General features: G+C 38.9%; 1 protein-coding gene across 1 annotated transcript; it reads left to right on the top strand.

Annotated features, from left to right (window-relative positions):
* Positions 1 to 2,114: 2,114 nt before the first annotated feature.
* Positions 2,115 to 2,531, top strand: LOC133305991 (precursor of CEP9-like). Its single transcript, XM_061506255.1, has one exon. The coding sequence runs from the start codon at positions 2,115 to 2,117 to the stop codon at positions 2,529 to 2,531; it is 417 nt and encodes a 138-aa protein (XP_061362239.1).
* The last annotated feature ends 18,665 nt before the right edge of the window (positions 2,532 to 21,196 follow it).

Genomic DNA, 21,196 nt, shown 5'->3' with positions numbered 1-21,196 from the left:
ATGGTGCAAGATCGTGATTCATCGCAACTTGGATATATGAAAAATCATCACAGTGAGTAGTAAAACTTATTAAAAGCGTAATATTATACTACTTGCAAAGACATTTACGACCTTTATTCATTTGCGCGCTTTATTTATTAGAATCAATTTTATTATTCTTATTTTTTATTAATAGTAAATTTCATCATTTGAGGGAAGGCAATGGTGTTCCTGATTTCCTTTTCTACCGGTCTTGCTCCCATCAGCGTAGCGGATACTATGAGATTTTAGACCTTCTCAGGGTAATAGTTTTTGCTTTCTAATTGTCTTTGTTTGTTCTCCGCTATCCGAATAAATAAATCATCACCAAATGGTGGTAGCTCAGTTGTCGCATGGGAGCTGAGCAGGTGGGGTGAGGGCATGTGTTCAAACCTCCCCAGTACCACCTTTGGGAGGGGTTTAAAGCCTTAATCCTGGACCCGCCCCGAATCGGACTAATCGCGAAGCGATGAACCGATGGAATATTTCCAATAAATAAATCATCACTCTCTCTCTCTTAAATTAAGTGACCTTAAATTAAAAAAAAGCCCACTCCCTGTTAAAATCGACTAGTGAATGTGGGGTGGAGACAATCTTTATACCTAGCCTTCCTTTTGCATAAAATTATAAAATAATAATAATATCTAAAAAATAATCCTTACTAGCTAATAATTAAATGCATATATATACCACATAGCCTCACATAATGAAAAATGTGTCATCCCAGAAATTCACATCAACTCATTTCTATTTAAGTGTGATGTTATGGTATGTGTGCATCTGAATTTTCCGTTCAACATAGGAGTCATAAAAAAAAAAAAAAAAAAAACCCAACTAAGAATATGACGTATGTGGGAGCATGAATGTGTGCATCTATCATATCATATGCATAGTTTATTTTGGATGATGGTGGTGAAGAACAGGTACACGTAACAGTGTAGTTACCACAGCTTTGTGATTCGATGATTCAAATTAAGGAGGCTTGAATATCGATTGCCAAATATAATGGTCTAAACAATACCCAATCAAATAGATCATATACGCAGTGCATTACCAAATCTTGATGCAAGTCAAATTTAAAAGCGATAAGCTTATAAAAATCATTATCTTTCTTTAGCTTTGAGCCTGCGGCTGCGCAATCATTCTACCCCATTTGATAATTAGCGTCCCAAAAACAAAAATATATTTTTCATAACAGAGGATCATGTTGAAGGAAGGTACAGAAGAATCCCCATATCTTTCTGAAGGGTCCATTTTGATGGTGCGCAAGTCGAATAACTATTCTTTAATTGGTTTCTCATAGCTCTTCTTTAGTACCTGTTTGGCTAATGAAAAAAAACATATATCAAGGGGGCTTTGTAAATTACGATTTAAGTTTAAATTCAAACTTCAATTTCAAGTCCTTCAATATGTATATGTATATTATATAGCATTTCTGTGCGTAATCGTGACTGTTCTAATTAAGATATGATACATAGATATAAAATCATACAATACTATGCAACACAAGAAGAGGTGAAGATCAAAAGAGACAAATATCAAAATCAAGAGAAAATTTCATATAAAAAAAATTATGAGCCCAATTTATTTTTATGTAAGCAAAAGAACATATTAGAGTGAGACCTATGGAATTAAAAGCTAATTTACATAAACTTTCCATGAAATGGATCATATGTCATGTGACATGAGATCAGGTGAGATGTTTTTAACCATTTACAAACAGCTATAGAATGCGTATTAGAATAGAGAAAAAGAAAATGATAACTATTCATTTGTCTATAAACATTTCTGATCGTCTCATGTATACCTCATATCATGTCAGAGGATCCATTTTCAAATGATCCCATTTGCAGAGCATGTACTCCACACATTTAGTCAAATGACATAATTAGTAGTTGGAATCTTGAGAGAGCATTTACATACTCAACAAGATTATAAATATGTGAGGATCCCATAACTTGTGATCATATCATCTCCCTTCGCATTTGCCTCTTACAAATATTTGAGCAAACTAGCTCTAATTTCCTACAGGTCATTCTCTCTAGTCCCTACCTACACAAAAGCCTTTCAGTTACGTACCTCTAGCTTCTCTAGTCATGGTTAAATTTCAGGCCACGCTAAAATATTTTGCTGTTTTTGTAGCACTAGTTGCCTGCAATGATTTCCTTCTAACTCATGGCAGGCAGATAAAGCCATCGAACCAACATGTTTCTATTCCATCATCAGAGAATAAAGTTGACTCACCCATGATGCCAAATTATGCAGTACCTAGTTTTGGAGACTCAGATGCACCTTACACAAATGGTTTCCGACCCACAGCACCAGGTTGCAGTCCTGGTGTTGGCCACTGTAGTTTTTCAAGAGAAGATAACAATATGAAAGCAATGGTGGTAGTTAAGAGTCCAAATGTTGAAGTTTCTATGACTGAGGGATCAAAAAATGATTTCAAACCCACAAACCCAGGTCACAGCCCTGGTGTTGGCCATGCTCTCCAAAACAAAATTGAAAACTAAATTAGTAATATCAATATAAGCGACTCCTCATATGTCCCAAAACAGTGGTAGTCCTGCTTCATGTGTACGTATAATAATGTCCTCAGTTTCGACTCTTGTATTTGCATGCCAAACAATTTATGTGGCATTGGCTTGGCTTTAATTATTGCTTTGGGTTAGTAGGTTTATGTGAATATCATAAATTTAAAGTCGTGTTAAGGTCCCCTCTATGCATCATTCAAAATGTTAGCGTTTTTAAGCTATTAGAATTGTCCTGGTGGTGAAGAATTTGTGTAGTTTACATGAGATTATAGGTTCAAAATCTCAGCGACATCATCGTATGTAAATTTTGTTTTGCATTTGCTCTATTTATAGTGTTTATGTGATGCAAATTGCAAAATAAATAAATGATGTTATATATTGAAAAATATGATCCCTTCTATTTTACACTACACTGTGGCCGGTTCACTGGTGGTGATTAGAGTTAACCGCTGGTATGTTTTAAATTTAGCTTTGATTTGTTAACTGATGTAATACAGTTAAGGTTAATTGTATATATGGCGGCAGTCATTTACAAATTATGAAATTATAAGTATTTATTTAAAAATTCAGTAAAATCATATATGTCTGCATAATATTGTAAATATTGTTTAAATGAAAGGATGCACGTCAAATTATGTCACTAATTTTGACGGACAAACGTTAGGCTCACGGCTAGGGGTGTTAAAGGGTCGAGCCGAGTTTTGGTCTTAAAAGGTTAAGCTTGTGTTTAAATGTGTCAGCCTGACCAAGCCTGTTACCTGTTATGAATATAATTTCAGCCTGTGATCTGTCTTATTTACAAAAAATAAAAGTCTGATTTAGCCTGTTAGCTTGTTTAAAAAAATAAGACAAAAAAAACTTATCCAAACAAAATATACAATCAACAGCACTAGTAATTCCATAAATATTCATAAATTTAATGTATATCTAAACAACATAATATAAAACAAAATCATTCAAAAAGTATGTTTAATTAATAAAATGGGATGAAATTGATTGAGAAGAGAGAGATGGCTATCACAAGTAGTATAAAAAAATATAAAATATAAATAAAAATTAATATATTAGGCCAGCCTCAGAGGTTCTAAGGCCGAGCTTTTGAATTGAAGCCTGAGGCCTTTTTATTAAACGAGCTTTTATACAAGTCCAAGCCTTGTTCTAACAATCAATTTTAGACATGTAAGCTCAGGCCTTCACGAGCCGAGCCAAAGGCCCCTGTAAGGCCCCTGGCTCGTTTAGCACCCATACTCACAGCTTTATAAGAGAAACAAAATAACTTGCATGCAACATTTATTATTGTTTTTGCATGACTTTTTTCAATAATTAAATCGAAGAAAACAAACTTTCAAATATACCTGATCTGGATTTATATTATAATAACACAAGACCCAAATTAAAAGCCTTCATCACCAAGAAAGATGATAGTCAACAAAGGCTGCTACCACTTCTTTATCTCCTAGAGCCTATCTCTGCAAAGCTCTTCAAGATTAAATGCCGTATGACAGCAAGCTTCTTCTTTCACAAACCTCACTGCCAAGAAACATCAGCCACCCACAAGAACCAATGAAAAGATATGAATGCCTTCACCATGAAAAAAGACATCTCCCAAGTTGGTCATCTCTGCATTATAAATACATATGTGTTAACACAAAGGTCCACATTTTCTACATAATTAAAACCTGCTTGAACCATATTTGACTTGAGCGTCGGAGTGTCTTGCAGGTACACCCCACATCTTGTTCCATTGAAGACCCATGGGTTAAAGCTGCTCCAACAGCGAGATGCTCTGACCCAAGGCGGTTCCGGGTCATTTTGTAGAGGAAGATCACATGATCAGCCCAGTTGTAAAACTGGTTCTGATCATTGGCGCTGTCTGTGGGAAAGAGGTAAAATTCAATTCCCACCCCAAAAGGTTGCAAGGATCCATGTCTGCAAATTCTTAAAAGGTTGCAAGGATCCACGATTGATAAGAGACAAAGACCAAAATCTCGCGTGAACCACAGATAAACTCAGAAAAGTTTTACATTTGATATCAGCAAAGTTATTACTTTGAACTGATTTAACCTGATCTTGTTGCCCTTATCATCCGAATGACATGATATTATTATCCTGTGAGATTTGTGGAAATTGCAGGTTTTACCAAACGAGAGAGATATGAACCTCGTCTACAATCTGCTAAAAGCATTTAAAGATCTTAAGCTTAGGTTTGAAGACGCTTGAGGGTAAAACCTGACAAAGATTAAAAGCTCAAGTTTTAACTTGAGGATAAAGCCTATAGGTTAAAAACTCAAGAATGAAGATTAAGGAAGGTAAACCTTAACTAGTTAAAACTTCCACGAAGATTAAGGAAGGTAAAACCTTCATTGCTTAAAACTTCCATGAAGCGTGATGAAGATGAAGGAAGGTAAAACCTTAACTGGTTAAAACTTCCGTGAAGATGAAGGAAGGTAAAACCTTAACAGGTTAAAACTTCCATGAAGATTAAGGAAAGTAAAACCTTAACTGGTTAAAACTTCCATGAAGCGCGATGAAGATTAAGGAAGGTAAAACCATAACTGGTTCAAACTTCCATGAAGATTGTAACACCTCGTGTGCACCCGGTGTATTAAACATACATGTGGTAATAGCGCAACTAAATAAATACGGAAGCTGACTTTTTCTTTCCAATTATGAACTATTCATTATTAACCAAGTGGATTACATATTCATTTTCAAAATATTGCCTGTATGTACATTGCAATAAATAACTAACTGAATAACCTCATCATATATATATGCATCTAGTCACGGAACTACAACGTGTAGACCGGACCAGATCCAGATACAATTATACAACTCAAGTAAAATCAAACACGTTTGATATCAAAATGGCATAGAAAACCCATGCTCACCAAATAAGGCTCATAGCCACAGTTTCTCAATCTAATAGCAATACACTGAAAGTAAAGCATAATCAATATCCAGGCATATCAGTAAGTAGCATGCATAATCAACTCTACTCTGGCCTCCTGCCACCAAAAGTCTCAACCCCTGAGGTACCTGTGTAACACCCCGTATATATCTGGTAATGTTATCATACTATCGTATTAAGCAGCGCTTAATTAAAAATGCGGAATATCTTTTTCTTTTTAATTATGATGTCATTAGCATTACCAACTTGCTTATTAATCAATTAATAAAACATCGCCTGTATGTAATTGCAATAAAACAGCTATCTGAATATACCTCATCACATATATAATAAAAGTGTGGCTCTAGTCACGGAACTACAGCAATGTAGACCGGACCATCTAACAGTTTATACAACTCCAATCTAAAATACTAACATAATGTGTCATGGACAATCCCATGCTCACTCAAATAAGGCAACACGCCCAACATCAGTCTCAACAACAACATAAGCATAAATAGCGGAAAACATAAACAACATCCATATCCAGTCATGGCAGCAATACAACATAATATCATCAACTAAGCTCTGGCCTCCTGCCGCCAGAGGCATTAGTCACCAAACTACTGGAACCTGAAATAAGCATTCCCCAAACGTGGGGTGAGATCTCTAAACAAGAAATCTCAGTAAGACAAGGGGTCCTCAAGGATCTTCCACCCTAAGCTCACTTGCATGTGCAATATAAGTTCAAAAGCAGTTTATCATCATCAGTTCTAAAATAGTGCAATGCAGCAGATAATCATGTCATGTGTGTCAATTCTATTCTACTGGCCAGAGAAATGCAGGATTTACATATGCCAAATACCCACACCAGTGCAAGACGCTACTTGCATCCACCCCGGATCACCGTCTTGTATGGCGCTACATACTCAGGTTTACTGTCAAGATGGAACAACACATGTATATTAAAAGCCATTACACATAAAGCTCAACAGCATTTAAAATATTCAAAGCATGTAACACAACATGCATACAACCACACCCCCAAGGGACATGGTGGAACCACAACATGGCTAAACCGAGGACACGAAAGCTTACCTTGCAAGCTAACACCCAAAGCCAAGAGTCCACAGCTCAAAGTCCAAACACAGCATATTCAAAATCTGTTATGGACCAATACTGTATCAATAATAATGCAACACAAGCATATAACTTAAAGACAACGCCTTTCCTTACGTTTTACGTCTTAAGGCTCCATACCAAGCCATAAGCCCTTAATCACTTGATTCTGACTTAACTCATTAATTACAGAAGTTCAACTTCATCAATCTAGGGTCCACAAACCCCCCCAATAGCCTACTGTACACACAGCACAGCTACTGTTCTACGAAATCCCAGAATATCCTGATATTCCTTGGGACCATATCCGGATATGCAATATCCGGATATCTCACTGGATATATCCGGATATGCAATATCCGGATATCCAGAATCCCATATCCGGATACTCAAAACCCATATCCGGATATCACATATCCGGAAATTTCTCGGGCACATATCCGGATATTTCACGACAGAATGCAGAAACTGCATTTCGTGAAGATATCCTTCCAAGGTTGGGTTTTTACCGATTTTAAACACCTAAACATGCATTTCTAGGTGTGTTTGACCAACCCCAACATTAAGTTATCATCTTTTAACCTTTACATGCATCAAGGTTCCATTTTAAGCATAAAAGACTCAAGATCAGAGGTGATGAAGCTTACCAAAGCTCAAACTCAGAAAAAGGGTGCTCTTGGAGCTCACACAACAGCTCCAAGGTTCTGTCTCTCACTGTACACGAAAATAGTGTACAAAGGTGGTTCTTTTATACCACAAGAAAGCTCCTTTTAGCTCCAAAATGCTACCACAAAGGCTCAACACTCTCAACCCCCAAAGTCAGCAAACAAGGACCCTCCAACAGAGGTAAAAACTCAGAATGATGATCCCAACACACTCACCATAGTGTTTCCCACTCACTCAAGGTGTCTACAAGAAGAAAGTGTGAAGAAAATGGCTTCAAGTCTCAAGAAGGAGAAGAGAAGCCTATGGAACAGTGTTTCAAAGTTCTGGTCAGTCACTCTCACGCTCAAAATTCTGTTTTCTAGGGTTGAGTGCCCATAAAGAGGGTATTTATAGCCCAAACGCACTTAAACACACAGTATTAACTTTAATTGCTACGCTTAGCATTTTAATCCCAAACTTTGGAATCTGAAACTACACATTTTTCCAAGAATTATCATATTATTCTTATAATTTTCTCAGCACCTTTTCGGTACGCGCTTTTCAAATCCAGTACCGGTTTCTAGCACCAGTTCTCATTATTTGGATTTGAAACTCGTTTTACAAGTCCTACATATCATTCTAGTAATTATCATGCACTTATTATAATTTTCCGGGATACTTTTTCGGTACACATTTATACCGACTAGCAGAATCGGTATTTGCACTTTTCTTCTGAAAAGCGACTTTCAGCATTATAACTCACTTACTATAATTATTAAAGCCTCATAATAATTATTAGGGTCAATTATGGAATCATTTCCTATTTTCTCATAATTTATTAATTAAATTCCTTAATTAACGGTGCGGGTTCTTACAACCTGTACCTGAAAATGTTCCCTAACACGGGGTGAGATCTCTCAAAAGAAATCTCAGTAAGACAAGGGGTCCTCAAGGATCTCTCCACCCCAAGCTCACTTATATGTGCAATATAAGTTCCAAAACAATAACAACAATATAATTTCCAAAATCTGTGCAATGCAGCATATATCCATGTCATGTGTGTACTCATCCTACTGGCCAGAGAATAAAAGGTAGAGTTTACATACGTCTACAACCTACAGTCCAAGATTCCTCGCATGTACCTCACCCACGGAGTTACCATCTTGTATGTCTCCATATACTCAGGGGTTACCGTCTAGGTGGAACATCACATACATATCATATGGCATTTGCACTCATAAAATAGCTCATTAGCACATCGTTAATCATCATATTTTTTCATAAAACACATCAAGCATAAAACCATCCCTCCAAGAAGTATGGTGGAACCAACAATGGGCAAAATCGAGGACACGAAAACTTATCTGTCAAGCTAGCAATCTCAAGCAAAAACCCCGGGTCACCAAACAGCAAGGTCACGGTCTGTTTGTACTAGAAATATCATTAATATTCATCACACAAAGTTCCATTAAGGTTCTACATAGTATTTAAGACTTTCCAACTTATTTTAAAAGATTTTAGGCTCAATACGCAGGAAGTATTCGAATACTCCTCAATTAGTATTCGAATACTACAATGTCCCAAGAAAGTATCCCAATACTTTCACTAAAGTATTCGAATACCACAAAGTATCCGAATACTTTTACTACAGTTTCCGAATACCACAAGGTATCCGAATACTCCCTGATATGTATTCGAATACTACCAAGTATCCGAATAGTTTTACTAAGGTATTCGAATACTTTTCTTTCCAGAAAAATATCCCAATACTCCATGATGAGTATTCGACTACCTCCTGATGAGTATTTGAATACTCCATGAAAAGTATTCGAATACTTATCAAACAAAATGCAGAAACTCATGCAGTTTCTGCATAATCTCCATTTTAAAGGTCCTCCCACGATTTTGAGTCCAATGACTTCAGAAACAGAAGTTAATTAACACTTATTATGTATAGATTATCAGCCCTCAACTTGATTAATCAAAGCTTCCCTTTTTAATGACTCAAACAAGCTAAAATCATGAAATTTCAAGCGAAATGATCAAAGGTTACCTTAAGGCTTGTGAAATCAGAAAAAGGAAGTGACTTGGTGATTTCTACACCACTCTAGGATTCTGCCACTTCAAGGCCATGAAAATGGTCCACAAGCTTGGTATTTTTTCTCCAAAGGTAGCTTCTTGAAGCTCCAAATGCTAAGTAAATGGCTCCCTCACAACCAAACAGTGAAGACATCCCCTAACCTCCCCAACCAGCAGCTCCTACCCAGCAAAAATGTGTCTTTCTCCCTCACAATGTATACTCTCAAGTGCTCACAAGGTGGAAGAGGAAGAATCAAGTGGAAAAGGTGATGACTTGGTTGATTTTCATGCAAAGTTTCAAGCTTCCAAGAAGAGAGGAAGGTGGCAGCCAAGGTGGAGCACTAAGGCAGCTCAGAATTTCACGTTGAGGGTTTAAGGTTTCTGACCTAGGTTAATGTGCCAAACTATATATAGGTGCACTTAACTTAATCCGTCGATATTAACTCTAATAGCTCCGCTAATCATTTTAATCTAAAACTTTATATTCTGAACCTAGCCATTTTCCTAGGATTTATTATATTTTTATTATAATTTTCGCAGTACTTTGCCGGTACGCATTTTGTACGCAGTCGGTATTAGTTTTGACATCAAAACTCATAATTATGACTCCAAACTTGGTTTACCCAACTTAAGTATTTTTCTAGGAATATTCATATACTTAATATAATTTTTCGGGATACTTCACCGTTACGCAATTATACCGTGAAGCGGAATCGGTATCTGTACTTTTCATCAGAACAACGATTTAAGCATTATTTGTCCTTCTCAATAGTTATTCTGATATTTCAATATTTATCCAAGGTCAATTATGGAATTATTTCTTAATTTCATAATTAAGTTATTTAAATTCCTAATTTAACGGTGTGGGTTGTTACATTCACCCCACCTTTTAAGAATTTTATCCGTAAAATTAGCGACATATATGTCCCTAAACTCGGGGTATAGCCGAAGAAGCTCGTCCTCCCGCTCCGAAGTACACTCCTCAGAAGTTCTTCCTTCCCATTGCACTTTGACCATAGGAATGATCTTGCTCCTTAGCTTTTTCTCACCACGATCAAGAATCTTGAGTGGTCTGATGGGACGAAAATTCATTCCCATCTAAGCCCATTTTGATGGCAAAATACCATCTGTTCCCTCATCTGATGAGCAACTTTAGCACTAAAAGCACATGTTTAATATCTTTATGACAAAAACACAGTGGAGAACGGATGGTGACCTAATCCTTCGGAAAATATATAAAAAGGGGAACAGATTGGGAACATTAAATACACCTGCTCCACTCACTCAATCTCTCTGACCACTTTGCAGGAAACGTTGAAAAGAAGGTTCCATAAAGCGTAAGCGGTACAACAATCAAGCACGAAGAAACGTGCGCAGCAGGGAATAAACGGTTCCTATTGGCTAAAGAGGAAAGCAAGGCATGTGGGAGATCAGAAGGAAAGACAAATCTCAACAATAATTGTCCCATCCAACCACTTGCGCCCCTCAAAGCACTATTCACACCGCCCCGTTCATGCAGTCAAGAAAACAACTCTAAGGGGATTACACACTTTGTCATCCGCTCTTTTTCCTATAAATAGGACGTCCCAGCGCGAAGAACATAATTGAATTCCTTAAGAAGAGATCACTTAGTTTATTTTGTAGTTTTTCTTTTGTATAGTTTTAGCTGTAGTTAAGTGACAACACTTCTTCTCTATTCTATATCACCCACTTGAGACTCCTCACGAGCAGCAACCATATTCTCCACTTTCTATTTTATTGTAACCTAAGTTGTTTCCATGTAAATATAAGTGTTATTTCTCTCTTTTCCACTCGTTATCTCTGCACCGAATCTCGGGTCTATGGGATTTCAGTTTAGAATAATTGTTTATAGTAGTAGCCATGGGCTAAACTATGTGTGGAACAGAAAAGCTGCAAAGTTCTTAAAGAATTATTTTCAAAACTTTTGTACTGAGCTTTTGTATTTCTTTGGTTAAGTAAGCTATATTCATTGTGTATCAATGGAAATTGAACACATACTGAGAGAGGAACTTCCATAAGGAAGGGATTTCAGACAGCTTAATCAGAGGGGGAAGGCAGTGTTGTTCGGAACAACACTGCTGGTTGCCTTAGGAATAAGGGACCACCTCGTTCATTTGAAGGTCATGTGCTAAGTAACTGTTGGAGTCAAGGGAGCCATAGGAATATGGAAACTTGTGAGCCATTTAGTCCATGAGCTGAGGAATCAGAGTTGGCAGTGAAGAGACTGCAACAAAGACAAAAGTGTTAAGTCTTGAGTAGAGAAAATAACTACTTAAGAATGGAACAATGAATCTGCTCCTTGTGTTAAAACTGTTTTAAACCCTTCACACTGTTGTCTCTTAATTACTGTTATTACTATTGTTATTTTCTCTTTATTAAATCTTGTTTCTATAAATCTCTCATGATTATTGTTGTTCCTTCTCTCAACAAGAAGGGTATCATACATAACGAAATGATAAACTATTTGCTGTCAGATTGAACGTACTATTCTTGAGGAACGCTGTCAAGACAGTAGGGAATGTTGGACCAAACAGGTCAATTACTAACTTTTCATTTCATTTTCATTATTTTCTTAAAATAGTTTAAGGCATTAATTAGAGTTCTACCCTCGTGCGAACGATAATCTGGGCACTAATAGTCCCTTTATTACTTGATGCGTGCACTTGCGCACTTGGGTTGAAGTTGAGAGAGCACAAGTGTTTTCTCTTACTGAACTAGAACGTTCTTCATCATAATATATTTTTCACCCAACATAGTCCTATGGGAGTCTTTAAGTTCTCCTGAATTTCCACATCATCCGGTTGCACTACATGTAAAGGATCCGCTATGTATCTCCGCAGATGAGATACGTGAAACACGTCGTGGATGTGGCCAAGTTCAGAGGCAAGGCAAGCTGGTAGGCAACAGGCCCTACCCTACCAAGTATCTGGAACGGTCCAATGAATCTCGGGCTAAGCTTCCTCACTGCGAGAGCACGACTAACACCGGTGACAAGTGACCGTCTCACAAACACATGTTCACCCTTACTGAACTCTGGTGGTCGATGCTTGTTATCATATTAACTCTTCTGGCGATTCTGCGCTTGCTTCAGCTTCTCTCTAATCATCTGGATCTGCTGGGTAGTCTCTTGGACAAAATCCAAGCCAAATAACTCACGATCTCCAACCTCAGACTAACAGGTAGGGGTCCTACACCTCATACCATACAGTTCCTCGTAGGGTACCATGCCTAGGCTAGCATGAAAACTATTGTTGTACGAAAACTCAACCAATGGTAGGTACCGATCCCATGCTGAGCCCTGCTCCAAAGTGCAAGCCCTCAACATGTCCTCCAAAGTCTGGATGGTCTGCTCAGTCTGTCCGTAAGTCTGAGGGTGATAGGTTGTACTCAATCTCAACTGAGTACCAAAAGCTCTCTATAGTGCCTTCTAGAACCGAGAAGTGAACTTTGGGTCCCTAACACTAATGATACTTTCGGGAACCCTGTGAAGCCTCACAATCTCGTGAAAATATAGTTTGGCCAACTGCTCTGTAGTGAAGCTCACCTTCACAAGAAGAAAATGGGCATACTTAGTCAATCTATACACAATGACCCAAATAGAGTCACAACCAACCTCTGTCTTAGGCAATCCCATCACGAAGTCCATGGAAATGCTCTCCCACTTCCATTGTGGAATCTCAAGAGGTTGAAGCTTACCAGACGGCTTCTGTTGTTCAATCTTTAGCTTCTGACATATCAAACACTTGGACACATACACCGCTATGTCATTTTTCATGCCCAGCCACCAGAAATTCCTCTTCAAGTCTTGGTACATCTTTGTAGCCCCAGTGTGGATAGTGAATTGACCCTTATGAGCCTCTGACATCACCTCCTCAGTCAATGGACCTCTAGGTATTATGACCCTTTTTTGGAACATCAGTAATCCTTCATCATTCCAAGACACACCATCTTGGTTCTTCACATAATCAAGGCACTCTCTTTGCACTTGCACCTCTTTAATCCTTTCCATTAGCTCATTTTCTACTCTCACAGTTTCCATCTCCAATAGTGCACCCCCAAACAACGAGGTCACCGTCAAGTCTCGAAACTTCTCAATTACATCAAAGTCACCCATCATCAAACTGGAAAAACTTACGGATTTCCGACTCAAAGCATCAACTACCACATTGGCCTTGCCAGGATGGTACTTCAACTCAAAGTCGTAGTACTTCAGAAATTCCATCCATCTTCTTTGTCTCATGTTCAGCTCCTTCTGGTCAAACAGGTACTTCAAGCTCTTATGATCGCTGAACACTACAAACTTCATACAGTATAAATAATGCCTCCAAATCTTAAAGGCAAAAACAATAGCAGCCAACTCCAAATCACGAGTCAGGAAGTTCTTCTCATGAGGCTTCAACTGCCTCGAAGCATATGCAATAACTCTACCAGTCTGCATCAACACACAACCCAGTCACTTCTTAGAGGCGTCACAATACAGCTCAATCTGCTTAGCAGTATCAGGAAGGATCAACAGTGGTGCAGTGGTCAATCTCTCATTCAACTCCTGAAAGCATTTCTCACACTGGTGAGTCCATACAAATGGAGTCTCTTTCTGGGTAATGTGAGTCATTGGTGAAACCATCTTAGAGAATCCCTCAATGAACCTCCTATAGTAACTTGCCAAACCCAAAAAACTCCTAACTTCTGTAACCGTTTTGGGTCTCTCCCAATCCAACACTGCCTAAATCTTGTTCGGATCTACTGCAACTCCTTCTACAGAAATCACATGTCCAAGGAATTTCACCGACTTGAGCCAAAACTCACACTGTGAAGGCTTTGCATAAAGTTTTTCTCCTTAAGCACCTGCAACACGATCCTCAAGAGCTCCGCATGCTCCTCCTCTCTCTTGGAGTAAATCAAGATATCATCGATGAAGACGATCACAAAGCGATCCAAGTACGGCTGAAAGATACGGTTATGTAATCCATGAATACCGCTGGTGCATTGGTGAGTCCGAACGGGATCACCAAATACTCATAATGATCGTATCTCGAACGAAACGCGATCATGGGGACATCCTCCGGCTTAACCCGGATATGATGATATCCAGATCGAAGATCAATCTTGGAATACACGCAAGCACCCTTAAGTTGATCCTGCAAATTATCAATACGATTGAGGGGATACTTCTTTTTGATTGTCACCTTGTTCAGCTGTCTGTAATCAGTGTACAATCTTATTGTCCCATCTTTCTTCTTAACAAAAATGATCGATGCTCCTCATGGAGACACGCTCGGTCGAATGAAATGCTTCGCGGAAAGATCCTCAATAAGCTTTTTCAATTCCGGTAACTCAGGTGGAGACATCTGGTATGGAGCTAATGAAATAGGCCTCACACCAGGCTACAGGTCAATGGACAATTCTATCTCCCTCTGTGATGAAAACTTAGAAATCTCCTCGGGAAACACCTCGAGGAATTCCCTCACCACAGGAATGCCGGTAATATCCTCCTGTGTCCCACTTACCAAACCTCCCAACATGACATAACCAAATGCCCCCGCTCTCAAGGCTCTACTAGCTTGCAACACTGATATATAAGGAGAAGAATTGGAAGTGAAATTACACGGAGACATCACCACTTTCTTAGCACAACAGTCAATCATCACACAATTCCTGGACAACCAGTCCATGCCCAGGATGATCTCCAGATTAGCCATCAACAATCCAATCAGATCTACCGAGTACTCACGGCCATCCCACTGAAACACGACATCGCAATGTACAGCGAAAGTATCACACTTTTCTTTGGTGGCGGTAGTAACCCACAACGGTGGAGAAAGCACAGAAATAGGCAACTCAAGCCCCACAGCAATCGGGGTCGCGATGAAAGAATGCGTAGCCCCGGAGTCAAACAATACATCTACAGCACGACTACCAATAGAAACGGTAGCTCTCACAAGGTTCGGAGCTCGGTCCAACTGCTGCCGATCCAAGGTGTAAACTCGGCCAGTGGCTTATGGCACAACAAGTGTCTCTGTAGGTGGAGTAGGAATCATCTGCAAAGGAACTGCCTGAACTGCTGCAGCTCTAGCAGCTAACGAAGGACAATCTATGGCATAGTGGCCCTCATTGCAACAATGGAAATGAATGATCTGACCGGTCGCACACGACCCAATATATGATCTCCCACATCCAGTATACCTGGGAATAGTGGAAGGTCTAGCTGCACTCCCCTGAGTCGAAGTCCTCTTAAATTGATTCGGCGCATGCCTAGCAGATAACTGCTTCCCTTTGCCTTTTTTCCAAACTTCTTGTGTCTCAAGGAAGTGGAGCTACCTGCTCCCTTCACCTCAAGCTCTCCCGTCATTCTCTTCTTGTTTGTCACACAAACATCCTCAATATCTCTACACCGCTGAACCAAGGTACCAAAACCTCTAGAAGCAGTACCAGCAATGCGATCCGCTATTTCTCCATTAAGTCCCCTATGGAACTTAGAAGCTAAGAATGCCGGTGTAGGCATAGCAATACAAAAATGGGTAAATTTGGCCAATTCATTGAACTTAGCCAAGTACTCATCAACGGACATCGAGCCCTGCACCAAACGCTCGAACTCCCCCTGCTTTCTCTCCTGAGCGTCATATGGAAAGTATCTACAAGGAACAGCTACTCAAAGAATGGCCATGTGATAACATGACCCTGTGTAAAAACCTACACTGTTAAATTAGGAATTTAAATAAATTAATTATGAGTTTAAGTAGTAATTCCATAATTGACCTTGAATAAATATGGGAAGACTTAAATAATTATTATAAGGGTTTAATAACGTTGAAAGTCGCTTTTCTGACGAAAAGTGCAGATACCGGTTCTGCTTCACGGTATAAATGCGTACCGATGAAGTATCTCGAAAAATTATAATAAGTACATGAATATTCCTAGAAAAATACTTAGGTCGAGTATATCAAGTTTCGAGTCGTAATAATGAGTTTTGATGTCAGAACTTATACCGGCTACGTAAAATTGCGTACTGGCAAAGTGCTGTGAAAATTATAATAAAAATATTACAAATCCTAGAAAAATGGCTAGGTTCAAAATATGAAGTTTGAGATTAAAATGATTAGCGGAGCTGTTAGTGCTAATACCGACGATTAAAACTTAATATGCTTATAAATACTAAATGCACAAAACCCTAGGCTGATTTCCCATAAGTTTATACGTGCCTCCATTTCTGAGTTTGGTGTTCCTCACTTGCCACCACCTTTCTCTTCATAGAAACCTTCAAGAGGTCACATTTCCTCTTGATTTCTTCACAAAAACTCCATGGTTGTGGGTGCATAAGCCTAGGGAAGGTGAAAGGTTCCCCATTTCTGAGTGGTAGCTACTGTTTAGTGTGAGTTGAGGGCTGAGTTCCTTAGTTTGTGGTGAAGGAGTCATCATTTTGGCACTTGGTGCTTCAAGAAGCTACATTTGGAGGAAAAGGACCAAGCTTGCAAGCCAAATTCGTGGCCTTGTGAAGTCAGTGTGGTTGAGCTGTGTGGGAAGCTCCAAGTCAGTTCTTTTTTTTCTGATTTCTTGAGCCTAGAGGTAACTCATGATCATTCCCCTTGAAAATTCATGATTTTAGCTTGTTTGAGTCATTAAATAGAGAAACTTTGATCATTCAAGTTAAAGGTTGAAAATCTATGCTTAAAATGTATTAATGAACTTCTGTTTGTGGAGACATTGGACTCCAAATCGTGAAAGGACCCTTAAAATGGTGATTATGCAGAAACTGCACGAGTTTCTGCATTTTGTCTTATAAGTATTCGAATACTTTTCGTGAAGTATTCGAATACCCATCAAGAGGTATTCAGATACTCATCAAGGAGTATTGGGATACTTTTCTGGGAAAAAAAGTATTTGGATACCTTAGTAAATGTATTCGGATACTTGGTGGTATTCAGATACTATAGTGAAAGTATTCGGATACCTTGTGGTATTCAAATACTATAGTGAAAGTATTCAGATACTTTGTGGTATTCGAATACTTTAGTGAAAGTGTTGGAATACTTTCTGGTGACATGGAGTATCGAATACTCATCGAGGAGTATTCAAATACCTCCTGCAGATTCAGCCTAAAATCACTTAAAACAAGTAGGAAAGTCTTAAACACTTAATGAATCTCGGGGCCATGAATATTAATGATTATTTCTGATATAAACAGACTATGATTGTGCTGTTTGGTGACCATGGACTTGTGTGGACTGTTAATTGGGATTGTTAGCTTGAGAGGTAAGCTTTCGTGTCCTCGGTTCCACCATACCTCATGGAGGGATAGTTATATGTATATTGTGTCTTTATGAAAATATATGATGGTTCTTGATATGCTATTGAGCTGAATTATGAGTGCTATTGCCATATGATATGTATGTGATGTTCCACCTAGACGGTAACCCATGAGTATGTGGAGACATACAAGATGGTAACTCTGTGGGTTAGGTTCAAGCGGGGAGCCTCGTACTGTAGGTTGTAGACGTATGTAAACCCTACCTTTTATTCTTTGGCCAGTAGGATGCTTACACACATGACATGGATATATGCTGCATTGCACAAGCTTTGGAAATTATACTGTATATTGTTTTGGAACTTATATTGCACATGTAAGTGAGCTTAGGGTGGAGAGATCCTTGAGGACCACTTGTCTTACTGACATTTCTTTTTAGAGATCTCACCCCGTGTTGGGGCACATTTTCAGGTACAGGTACCTCGGGGGTTGATATCTCTAACGGCAGGAGGCCGGAGTTGAGTTGATTATGCATGTCGATTGCTGATATGTCTTGATATTGATCATCTCTTATTTTCAGTATATTGTTATTTGATTTGAGACTTTGTTTGGCTTTGTTGCCTTATTTGGTAAGCATGGGGGTTGTCCAAGCCACATTGATATCAGTCATGTTTGAGTTTATTTGAGTTGTATAATGTATCAGGATATCGCCGGTCTACATGTTGTAGTTCTGTGACTAGATATACAGTTAATTATACTAAGAGGTTATTTAGTTAGTTATTTATTGCAATTTACATACTGACGATATTTTGAATAAGGATAAGTAATCAACTTGGTTAATTTAACGTGTACATAATTGGAAAGAAAAAGTTAGCTTCTGCAATTAATTAGCTGCGCTATTACCATATGTATTTTAACACACCGGGTGCACACAGGGTGTTACACCCTACATCTCATAGACCTGAGAGGTGTTCATCCACCACTCGTGAGCATCTCCCTCCAACATATAAGTACCAAACATCAGCTTCTGGGGATCTGTACACTGCTTCACCCTGAATATCTTGTCCAGGGCCTAAAGCCATCTCGCACCAACTATAGGATCGTAGGATCCATCAAAGGAATATGGCTTATGCTTACGGAAAGCATTCAGCCGACGGTCTCTCGTCTCCTGGTCCTCCACTAGCTTATACAAGGGTTGCATCATCCCAGTGAGGTGACTAACACCCTCCATGCGACTCTGACTATCGTCCTCAAGAATGTGGATCCCAGCTCCTCCATCCCCATCCTGGTGACAAGGTGGAGGCGGCGGCGGCGGAGGTGGTGGTGGAGGAAACTGACCATCATTGAGGCCAGCCCTCATCTCCTCCAACATGACCCTCATTGTAACATCCCGTGTTAACCCGGTTTGTTAACATGTCATCGTATTAAGCCACGCTTAATTTAAAATTTGCGGAATATCTTTTATTATCAATTATGACGTCATTATACTTAGCCAAGTTGATTACTTAATCATTTTTCATAAAAACATCGCCTGTATGTAAATTGCAAAAGACAGCTAACTGAAATATCTCATAATGTAAATATATGTGTGTATTTAAGTCACGAATCTACAACACGTAGTTTGGACATAATCCTGAGACATTATTCGACTCCAAACTAAAACATCAAACTCAAATCAATGTGGCATGGACAATCCCCGTGCTTACCAAATAAGGCAACAATTCCCAACAGCAGTCTCAACTCAAATATCATAATAAGGACAGAAAAAATAAACAGCAGCCAATATCCAGTCATGTCAGCATACAACAAATATATAATCAACTATGCTCCGACCTTCTGCCGCCAGAGGCATCAGCCCCCAAATTACCTGAACCTGAAATAAGCGTCCCCAAACGTGGGGTGAGATCTCTAAACAAGAAATCTTAGTAAGACAAGGGGTCCTAAAGGATCTTCCACCCCAAGCTCACTTACATGTGCAATATAAGTTCAAAAGGCAGTTTAACAGTATAAGTTCTCAAAATAGTGCAATGCGGAAAATAATCATGTCATGTGTGTTATAAAATTTCTACTGATCAGAGAAGTGTAGGAATCCATCTAAACCCACACAGTACTTGCCATTGCTGTACCCGCCTACAGGACCACCCTTTGGCCTCCTGTAGGCGTAACACCACATACATATCATAAGCAATTGCACTTAACAGCTCATTAGCATTTCGATAAAATAGTACATGAAAACACATCATGCATACAACCATCTCCCCATGGAAAATGGTGGAACCAACAATGGCTAAACCGAGGACACAAAAGCTTACCTCTCAAGCAATCAATCCAAACTAAGTCCACAAGCTCAATGTCACCAAACAGCACAATCACAGTTTGTTTATATCAGAAATATCATCAATAACCATACTTTAACGATTCATTTCATCATGACACATTTCCTATTTCGTTTACATCTTTTTTAGTTCATAAATATCAAGTATTAAGTCCTTCAATTAAAGGTATCACTGTTTCCCAACAGTAACACCAACTTCCTAGGCCATGCCCAAATGGGGACTTTCCCACGTATTAAAACTGGTTTCTGGTCATTTTCACAGGTGGTAATCGATTACCAAACACATGGTAATCGATTACTGAACTAGGTAACCGATTACCAAAAACATGGTAATCGATTACTGAACTAGGTAACCGATTAACAAAAACATGGTTTGGAAATCGATTACTGCACATGGTAACCGATTACCAACAAAAGGTAATCGATTACCACGCGGGCAGAATAGTTTTCTGCAGAATTTTTCTTCACAATCCGAAGCAAAATTGGCTCCCCATGATCCAAGGTTCGGTTTTGACCCAAAACAGATGTTCATTATCACTTATTAACCCTAGATTAACAACCTTAAGCTTGAATGATTAAAGTTATCTTATTTCATAACACAAACAAGCTATTTTCATGAAATTTCAAAGAGAATGTTCAAGGTATACCTATGGAGGCTCAAACTCAGCAGAAAATAGGCTCTTGGAGCTCTCCAAACTGACCCAAAACTCAGTTTCAACAAAGCCACGAAAATGTATCACAAGGTTAGACCTTTCTTCATCAAAATGGATCCATGAAAGCACAAAATGGCATGAAGATGGCTCCTACACCTCACAACCTCCAAGACAGCAGCTCCCTCACTCAACACAACACCCACAACTCAGAAATGGCTGGATTTTCACCCACCCAAGGCTAGAGCACACTCTTATAAGCAATTTTGGTGAAGGAACTAAGTGGAAAGGTGCTCTCTTGGAGCTTCAATGGAGGAGAGAAGGTGAGAGAAGGTGGCTGCCTCCGTAGGTTCAGAAAATGCTACGTAGAAGATGAAGGGCTGACCTAGGATCATGTGCCTTTGGGTATTTACAAGCGCGATCAAGTTTAATCACGCAGTATTAGCGTTAATAGCTACGCTTATCTTTTTAATCTCAAACTTGGGATTCTGAACCTAGCCATTTTTCTAAGATTTTTCATATTTTTATTTTATTTTTCGCAGCACCTTTCCGGTACGCACTTTTCCATAGCCAGTATCAGTTCTGGCACCAGTTCTCATTATTTTAACTTGAAACTCGTTTTACAAGTCCTATATATTATTCTAGTGACATGTACACACTTTT

This window comes from Gastrolobium bilobum, unplaced genomic scaffold (assembly GCF_033153095.1).
Source record: "Gastrolobium bilobum isolate Gb01-03AN ecotype WA unplaced genomic scaffold, APGP_CSIRO_Gbil_v1 utg36576, whole genome shotgun sequence".
NCBI classification, from domain to species: domain Eukaryota; kingdom Viridiplantae; phylum Streptophyta; class Magnoliopsida; order Fabales; family Fabaceae; genus Gastrolobium; species Gastrolobium bilobum.
Note: the sequence above shows the minus strand (reverse complement) of the source record. Positions and strands in the feature narration are given on the sequence as shown.